This window comes from Poecilia latipinna, unplaced genomic scaffold (genome assembly GCF_001443285.1).
Source record: "Poecilia latipinna isolate Pla-1442-1.1 unplaced genomic scaffold, P_latipinna-1.0 Scaffold1653, whole genome shotgun sequence".
Classification (NCBI taxonomy): domain Eukaryota; kingdom Metazoa; phylum Chordata; class Actinopteri; order Cyprinodontiformes; family Poeciliidae; genus Poecilia; species Poecilia latipinna.
Genome location: NW_015114269.1, coordinates 1 through 9,920, shown reverse-complemented (window position 1 = coordinate 9,920; position 9,920 = coordinate 1). Strand labels below are relative to the sequence as shown.

The following is a 9,920-nucleotide window of genomic DNA, read 5'->3' as shown; positions in this document are numbered from 1 at the left end:
TAAAAAATAAATAATTATCATTATTACTAATATCTCAAAAAACGTTGGTTTTAAAGATAGGGTTCGGGTATCACATTCATCCCTCAAGTAGTTGTTTTTACTAAGCAAAATAGAAAAAAAAACAACTAAATTTAAATCTGTAGTTTTCTATATTTTCTAAAACATATTAAGCACATTTAAGAACATTTTATTGTTGTTTTTCGTTTTTATGCTGTTTGTGATAGGCATAGCTGTTAATTATTTGTCTTAATGATTATCATAATTAATAGCAAAGTGAATATTCATGAAAAATCAATATATTAAAATTTGTTAAACGTAAATCTGGCCACTTACAAAGTGGCCAGATGTCGCACTATGAAGCCAGTGCGACATCTGATGAGTCTAAATGTTTGTTTGTTTGAAAATCTTAAATACTGCACTACAATAATCATTTAAAGTGTATTAACATTTTTAGCTGATAAGTTTAAGTCTGTAGTAGAACAATAAAAAAAATACTTATTCTGTTAAAGCTACAACTAAGAGACGGAAATGATATAATGTCAAGCGGAAGTGACGCTAATGGTGTTTTGTTGACATTTGTTTGTGAAACAAAAAACAGTAGGCACGCGTATGGGATCGCTTATATCTGTTGGGAATCAACTAACTGAGAGACTGAAGAGAGAAAATAGTTACTGAAAGACTTGGAGGTTTTAAAGGAGGTCATACAAAGACTTATATCTCAAACCAAACCAGAAAGAAGATCAGGATCAGCATCAGGACAGAGCAAGTCGGGAACAAAACAAACCGTGTCACCCTGACTACACACGGGCTGAATCATTTACAAGCTAACCGGCTGCCACTCTCTCGATTTTACTTATCACCTTTTATAAACGCAACTAGCATTCAGGACTAAAACTAACGGAGGCAACGCGCACTAAATTCTTAACTCAAACGCTGTATTTACGTGTAATCATGGTGATTTAAGGTTATACAAGCGCTGTCGGTCAGTCTAGCTAGTTAGCAATCTAATGTTAGCTTTTCTTACCCTTATTTGAACTGCTTGAGCTGCTTATATTAGCTAGAGAATGTAGCCTCGGTTCTCTGTCTCTGCTCGTTTCGTGTTAGTGTTTGCTATAAACAGTTTGGGGTGACTAAAGAATGAAGCACAATGGCTAACTTTGAAGCCTACCAGGAGTATCAGAGAATTGAGGACTACGAGGAAGACTCTCCACCAGGAGAAGAAGACTTATTGGTCCATGTCCCCGAAAGTCTAAAAGGTAAACGTAGCTATTTCTGTTATTACGGGTTGGATATAAAAACACAGCCCTATGACGATTATCTAGTCATCTAAAATGACTGGATGCAGCTGTGTCATAGTTGTTTCCTCACTGAGGATGACTCATGTCTCAATTTTTTCTTACAGACTCATGGCACCATATCAAGAACTTGGATAACTTCTTTACAAGAATATCCTTTGAAATCATGGCTTTCTAACATAAACTGAAGCAAATCAGTAGTTGCAGTGGAAGTGTTGGGTTGTGTAATGTTTACCTCTCTCAGATTGCAAAACAAGTGGCCACGTGAAACAAATATGAGAAGGTAACATGCTCTCTCCACAGTACTAAAAAACAAATCAACCCACAAACCCTGTTGTCTAGAATTACAAGTTTTGTTTGTTTCCTCTGTATGTGGCAAATTTATATATATATTTTTTTATATTTTGTGTTTAATTTCTTTGTAGTTATAGTTTTATTATTTTATTTTTGTGCCATGTTTTGGGTTGTTTTTTGGCTGTAGCCTATTCATACAGCCATTTCTCACTGACACATTGTCATTTTTTCCCTTTCTTTGACCTTGCTTGTTTCCTTTAAGCTTTTGCTATACACTTGGTAACTGCCTCTAATCGATGATCAGCAAGTTAAAAATCCCCTGATTGTCATGAGAACACTGGATGACATGCATTTATCCAGTGGGTTTTTTCAGGGTGATAGTTAAGGGGTTAAATTATGAAAACTTAGATATTTTTTCCTATTAATTAAATGTATCAAAACTAAGACTTCCCACTATCTTCAGTCTTTAAATGCATTATCTGACTTGATGCTCTTTGCACTTTATTGAGTTAGACATATTCTTTAATATGGATGATCTTTTTATTTCTTCATTTTCAGTGGGTTATCAAAAAATGTTGATCATATTTTTTCTGTGTGGAAGTGGACTATGGACTTCTGTATGGCTAATTCTCATTCAGAATTAGAGGTCAGAGCCCACGAAAAAGTTGAATTTAGTATCTGCTATGAAAAGCCTCATGAGTCTTTTGCTATTCATAAAACTGCTAGAAAGAATTAAATTAAATTGAAAAATGAATATGTTTTTGTTGTATTTTATTATTTGATCTGTCAACTTATTAATATGTTTATTGTAGATCACCTATATCAGGTTTTCCTTAACCAACGTATTTACATCTATCACTATCATCAAAAAAATGGCTTTGCCTGTATGATGTTGTCAGAATTCTTTGAACTCATGTAAGTATAAAATTATAATTATATTTGCAAGATGCAGCTTGGGGCACAGTGACGTACGTCTTATTAAAAAGAGTGTACTTGTTTTCAGTTAAAGTAGCAGTCTTTTAGTGGTGTTGGTTTTCTGTGATTTTTATGATGAGAAGTTACTGTCACATGCTCTTGTGGGAACAAGATCAGTCTTGTATTCATTTATGCAAGGATGCATGATTCTCAAAGGAATCGGTTCTCTTTAGGTGCTAAGCTTATCCTTTTTTTAATATTTCAACATCCATCTTGCGGCAGCACCCTTCACATTGTAGAAAGCCTTAAAATATTTATCTTTTGTTGCATCATTTCACACACACGTAGACATTTCCAATATTTAATTTGAACCTAAAATCACCAACTCTACCCTAATTTGCATCCCTTAGATTTTTAGCCAAAGTAAATGCAATTTTTTTTAAAATGTATTTATGTTGATTAGAGTGTCTGGGAATGTTTGATTAATCTTTGTTTTCCTGGGGCCAATTTCAGTCTATTTCAGAATAATATCCAGAACAATTTTTGTCAAGATGTTTACCTCCTGTAGTATTACTAATTGATCACTTATTGTTGTGCCCTTGTAAAAGTTAGAAATGTGGTTCAACACAATTAATCACTATGAAAAATAATGCAATTCTCCTTTTCTTCCTTCCAGTCAGTTTCTGTTTGTTGTCACATTCACTACATTCCTTGTCAACTGTGTGGAGTATGATGTCCTCTTTGCCAATCGAGCAGTGAACCACACCGGGCAAGGCCAGAACCCTTACGAAAGAAACAAAGTGACGCTTCCGGATGCCATCGTACCAAGCCAGCAGTGCACACAGAGGTACAGATAAACAAACGCCAAAGAAATCACAGTGACATTTCATTTTGTTTTTCTTGCAGAGATAAAATGACTTTAATCTGTCACATTCACATTAAGTCGTATCTCCTGTGGCTGTTCTCTCATTTCGCCCAGTCTGATGAGATGCTTTGTTCTCGAGCTGAGTGCAGGATTAGAGACTGGCCTTTAGAGAGATTCCATTTGTCAGACTTTTCGCAGCTGCCCAGTCTAATATAGTTCCAATTAAATAGCGTGACTTTATTTCTTAGGGGGCTGAACTAGATGTGGCTGTAGACTGCAAGATACGGTCAGTTTCCCAGGGTAAGAATATTGAGCAGGCAGCTATTTTGCTGGTCTCTATGGAGATTAGTCATTTAATGAAGAGGACGTGGTGTAGATTTTTATCTGTAAGGCTTGGCAGTGAAGGTTCCTTAATATATACTGCAGAGATTTGAAAGCTTATTTTTATAAAAAGAATTTTGGCTTGTAAATGGTCTGTGCTTGTATAGAGCTTTATCAAGTCCAGAGTACCCCAAAGCACTTAACACTACATCCAGTCACCTACCAATTCACACACATATTCACACGCACATAGTATTGGTAGTAATGTTGCTATCATTTGCAGTGTTGTTGTTTTTTTTTTATTTTTTTTATGACATTTCCTTTTGCCATGTCATGGTTAAAATAAAGACAGATTTGTTGATGTTAAAATCAGTTTTACTCAGAGCGAGCCAATGTTTATTCACAACACTCCAGTTTCTCACTGGAGTGTACTCCATTCCCACATTTGTTATTTACTTTGAGCTTGGCAGCTTCAAGTTGGAACATTCTTATAAGTCATGGTTTCTTCTAGGGATATGTTTCTGTAAACCGTTCAGACCGGCTTGAGAGAAACAGCCAGTGTAACTGATACCTTTGGTGTGAGCTGCAACTGGCTGACTTGGATACTGACAAGCTGACTACCACATGACACATTGCTACCTTTCCTTTAAAAGAGCACCCCACCACCAGCACCCCTGGAACAGAGTGCCGCCACATTTTTTCCATGTAGCTTTAACTTAGCCTTCTTTCTTCTTTACGGCTTATGGGACACGCGTCATCTGTTTGAGCTTCAGTCTAACTCCAGCACAAACATTGTTTATGTCAAAGTCAGTGACGTCGAGCTGCACGGTACGCTATTTTAGGAACAGCTTGTCCCACAGTTCAGAGTCTCTCTGTCTACTTCATAACTCCTATCTAATTTCATATTTGAAGAGCTTTAACAGACATGTGCACTGAGGACATAATTACGGTTCATCTCTCCGTTAAAGTGTCCGACATCATATGGCATCAAAAAGTTTTGACAATTTCACTGATGTGATATGTTTGTTTATTTAGTTTTTTCTTGAAGATATGATGGCCTACAGTAACCATTTCAAATGATCAAAGTGTCCCAGAAATTACAGAACAATTTCAAACAAAAAAGTGTGATCTAATTTTATTTAATCTAAAATAGAAAAGCAGCAGCTAGTGTATTTTGTATTGCAACCTGCTGTTAGGTTAAATATCATAACAATTATTCCAGTTATAATACTATTTTCTAAACCAATTAGTTATTGTTTTGATTTCAACACACAATGAAAACTACACCTTTTTAAATTTCTGTCTTCTTAATTAGTCATAATAACTGCTTTACAGTTGGGTGCTTAAAAGAGATGCTCACCTTATTAGGAGTGATGGGTAGTCATAGTTTTGTTTTCATAAGATGACTTTCTGTGTGTTTCATAGTTGAAAATATTTTTGTCAGCTATATTTATGTGGATGACGCTGTGCTATTATATGCTCCATATAACCATAGAAATCTCCAGTTGTTCCGTCATTTTATCTGGCATCATCTGAATAAAATAACTTTAAACTTAAGGGACGGTAAGGTGGAAAATGTTAGCAGTTTAGAAAGTGTAACTTTTTAAAACCTTAAAAAGTAACTTGCTCTACCTGGGAGTATCCACAAGCTTTCTCAGTTTTGGATATTTTAGGTAACACAAGTGACATCCACTGAACAGGGTCAAGATTTTGTGCCTATAGTTTCTCGCTGTTGATACTTGTCACTCTGCACAAAGTCTTCAGCACAGGTTTAACTTTGGATCTGTGGAACTGTCACCTGGTGTAGAGTGAAGGATTACATGAGGTGGGCAACAGGCACACAAAGGCAATCAAAACAGCCTTGGTAGAACCCTGCAACATGTCACCCCCTCTGGGATTATGCAAAGCCTTTGCCCTGTCGTTACTGGTTGAAACTTTGCTTAAACATGTAATTGGAGAAGAGTAGCAGAGGTTGCCAGAGGAAGGAAGCAAGATTCAACAGTAAAATTGCAACTGCATAATATTTGTCTTTTTAAAGCCATAGCAAGACAAAATGACTTGCAATTGTGTACAAAAGGGATTTTCATTTTCTTTTAGGATACAAGACAACAGCTGGATCATATTCCTTCTGATAATGGCTGCCACCTTCTGGATCTACCGACTTATTAAAGTCTTCTGCAACATTTTGAGCTACTGGGAGATCAGGCAGTTCTACATCAAAGCACTGAAGATTAAAATGGTATATGCTCCACTTGGTGATCTAAATTAAGATTTGCTACAGCAAACAAGCAATTTGTTGTTTTTTTTCTCATCAGTTTCTTTTGTCCCCCCACCCCCCTTCCTTCTTCTTATCAGGATGAACTATGCAACTTCACGTGGCAGGAGGTCCAGGATCGGCTCATCAGTTTGCAGAGGGAACAGCAGATGTGCATTCACAAGAAAGAACTGACAGAACTTGACATCTATCACCGCATCCTGCGCTTCAAGAACTACATGGTGGCCATGATAAACAAATCGCTGCTGCCAGTTCATCTGCAGCTCCCCCTGCTGGGCAATGTGGTCTTCTTAACCCAAGGCCTCAAGTACAATTTCGAGCTCATCCTTTTCTGGGGTCCCGGCTCCCTGTTTCAGAACAAGTGGAACCTGCACCCTAAGTACAAGCGCAGTGGAAATCGCCTTGAGCTGGCTCAGAAGCTGAGCAGAGTGATCCTGCTGATAGGCTTGGCCAATTTGCTGCTGTGTCCTTTCATCCTGGTGTGGCAGGTGCTTTACGCTTTCTTCAGTTATACTGAAGTGATCCGCAGGGAGCCCGGAAGTTTGGGCGCACGCCGCTGGTCCCTCTACGGCCGCTTATACCTGCGGCACTTCAACGAGCTGAACCACGAGCTGCATGGACGATTGGGTCGTGGCTACAAGCCCACTTCAAAATACATGAACTCCTTCACGTCGCCGCTCCTGACTGTTCTCGCCAAGAATGTTGCTTTTTTCTCAGGCTCGGTGCTGGCTGTTCTCATTGCACTGACTGTCTATGATGAGGACGTTCTTACAGTGCAGCACATTCTGACCGCTATCACTGTGCTGGGTGTAGTTATCACTATAACCAGGTGAGTTGTTGCCGTTTCTTTTTAGTTATGGGTGTGAAATCGGCAGAATCTCTGCCAGACATGGAACTTGATAAGAGAGGTTCAAAATCACTTGGTATTTATATAATTTATGCAGAATAGAAGATGTAATTACATATTTTGTGTAATATACTTAAATGCACATAATGCTCTTTTAGAATATGGTGCCACCTGTCACATGTCTGTCATTAGTCATAAAAATTAGGTAATTTAGATATAAAACTGATACATTGACTTGCAGAAATATTCTTTCTTCTTAAACCTTTTATATTTTCTCATGTTACAACCACAAACCAGTTTACTTTATTGAGATTTCAAAATAGATGGACATGATGAAGTGAAAAGCGAAACTGAATAAAAATCTGAGGACAGCATTAATTTCAATTGACTTTAATAACGGCAAATAAAATCCTGTTCAACCAGCTGCCTGATGAATTAAATAGAGTCCACCAGTGTGTAATTTACTTGAATAAAGAAACAAACGACAACATTAAGTAAAAGAACCAGACAAGATAGCTCAGAGATAGAATTGTAGGATATAAAGCAGGATATCAGCAGCCCACTAAGTTCTGTTCTGTGCTGTGGGACCGAAGGGCAACACCACACACCATGCACAAGATGGAAAGATGGTGGTGGGATCATCATAGTGTGGGGATGCTTTTCTGTCTAGAAGAGAGGCTCAGTTTCCAGAAGGAAAATGCAGCCAGAACAACAATGGATGATCTCTTAGAAGCATCTGGAACTAAATCCAGTTAGGAAGACTTGAGGATTGCTAATTGTAGATGTACTCCATCCAATATGATTGAGCTTGAAGTTTTTTGCAAAAAAAATAAAAATATATTTTTTTTATTATTATTTTGTGTATGTTCGTGTCTTGTAGAGGCATGCTGACTGATTTAATCACAGTGAAAGATAGTCCTGCAAGGGAGTGACTTAAGGGCAGAATAGCAATGCACACCAGAATTTTTAGATGTTAATCTAAAAAAGGAAAAAGGAAAACACTCCCATTTTTCTCCCTCTTCACAATACTGCTCTACTTTGTCTTGGTCTATTACATAAAATCTCAGAATGATACACTGAAGATTTCATTCATAACATAAAAATATGAATACATGTGTAAAAAAAAAGAAAAAAAAATGTTTTTCAGATAAGCTATTTTATCATTTTTGTGCCTGTTTTGCACAAGGTCTTTCATTCCGGATGAACATATGGTTTGGTGTCCGGAGCAGCTTCTGCAGTGCGTGCTGGCTCATATCCATTACATGCCAGATCACTGGAGGGGGAACGCAAACAAGAGCGAGACCCGTGACGAGGTGGCACAGCTGTTCCAATACAAAGCGGTGAGGAGAACAGCATATTAGTAGATAGGAAAACATTAGCTTCTACTAAATTGAACTAGATTGTTTTTATTGCTTGTTGCCTACGATTTATCATTGGATTATTCAGTCTGAAATGACGCCATGATGCGTTTTTGGGGGGGAGAATTAATCTGTCTCTGTGTTTACCTTAGGTGTTCATTTTGGAGGAACTTCTAAGTCCTATTGTTACTCCCTTCATCCTCATATTCCTCCTGAGAAACAAATCCCTAGAAATCATCGACTTCTTCAGGAACTTCACTGTGGAGGTGGTTGGAGTCGGCGATATCTGCTCCTTTGCTCAGATGGATATTAGGCGGCATGGAAACCCAACAGTAAGACTTATTACATTTACATGGCAGGACGGAGGCCAGTATACTCAGGAGAACAACAATAATGCATTTGCTTTATTTGGCCGCACTTCTGTTTTTGCAGTGGATGTCAGACGGCCAGACGGAGGCGTCTGTATATCAACAGGCTGAGAACGGCAAGACCGAGTTGTCCCTCATGCATTTCACCTTGAAGAACCCCCGCTGGCAGCCGCCTCAGGAGAGCTCACTGTTCATCAGCCACTTAAAGGAGAAGGTGCAGCATGACGCACAGGGTGGGCCTTCAACACAGTTGCTGCTCTCAGAGGCCCCTCTGTGCACCTCGCTGCACTCCAACGAGTCTGGCGCCGGGGTAGGAAGCCTGATCTTGATGTCATTTACGTAACATCCCCAAAAAAATAGGCGATTGTTCTTAAAATCTTTTCATGTATGTGGCCGCTTCCAGGCTGAAAGCCTTATAGCCAGCGTCCTGATCCACCCCATCCTCACTGCATCCGGATTACCAGGGCGAGACCATCGTTTCGTCCCGCCCAGCTCTGCTGCATCTGCCGCAGCCAGTGTCCTGGCCTCTTTGTCCACCTCTCATCATGCACATCCAAGCCGAAGCCGGCCCCATGTCCTTCTGCCCTCCTCCGTTTACCCTGAGACCACCATGTACCGCAGCGACCGCACCGTCATTAACAGGTACTTTTAAGACCTGGGATCTAATGTTGCAGAGAAGCACAAATTCAACTTCAGTTCTGCTCCTCTTTTACAGCATGTCTAACAGCGACTCTCGCATCCGGAGCAATGCGCTGCACTCAGAGTTTGCCTCAGCAGAGATGAGCCTTCATGCCATTTATATGCATGAGGTAATTTCCTGATCACAACTTTTACTCTGTTGTCGGTTCAAACGTAAACGTCAGGTTGGTTTATAAACGATGGAAATCAGTCCCTCAAGTAGCCCAGCTTTTAGTTATGAGGTTTAAATGTTGATCCATTGCTCAGTTTTTTTTTTTTTTTATTTTTTTTTTTATTGAACTCTTAACAAGTGTTTGTCTGTGCAGCTCCATCAGCAGACCTCCCATCCACAGAGGACCTCAGGACATTGGCAGAGTTCAGTGCCAATGAGAGATCTTCACACAAACACAGGTGATCTGCTGTTTTTGAGGAATCAGTTGGTGACCAATATTAGCTGATTTTTCAGCTGATATTTACTGGTGGCCAGACGATCAGAAATGCAAAAATCTAATTTGTTTCTGATTTGTGAACACATTATGCCTGAGTAGTACCAGGTTGCAGTAATAACAACATGTTTCATTGTGGAAACCGTTACAGAGGCAGGAAAACTTTGAGTGTTTACTGAAAAGGGGGTGGGGGGGGGGGGGGGCACCACAGGGTTTAGGGGAAAACAGGGAACACTATATAAAAAAAAAACTTTTCTC

General features: G+C 39.1%; 1 protein-coding gene across 1 annotated transcript; it reads left to right on the top strand.

Moving 5' to 3' along the window:
- The first annotated feature begins 551 nt into the window (after positions 1–551).
- atg9b (autophagy related 9B) lies at positions 552–9,689 on the top strand. The gene is made up of 12 exons (XM_015059722.1): positions 552–1,256; positions 1,403–1,446; positions 2,440–2,504; positions 3,181–3,351; positions 5,788–5,929; positions 6,046–6,794; positions 7,999–8,152; positions 8,323–8,502; positions 8,603–8,848; positions 8,942–9,180; positions 9,254–9,347; positions 9,543–9,689. Exons 1-12 carry the CDS (start codon positions 1,148–1,150, stop codon positions 9,672–9,674), a joined length of 2,325 nt encoding a protein of 774 aa, XP_014915208.1. The 5' UTR covers positions 552–1,147; the 3' UTR covers positions 9,675–9,689.
- Positions 9,690–9,920: the final 231 nt, after the last annotated feature.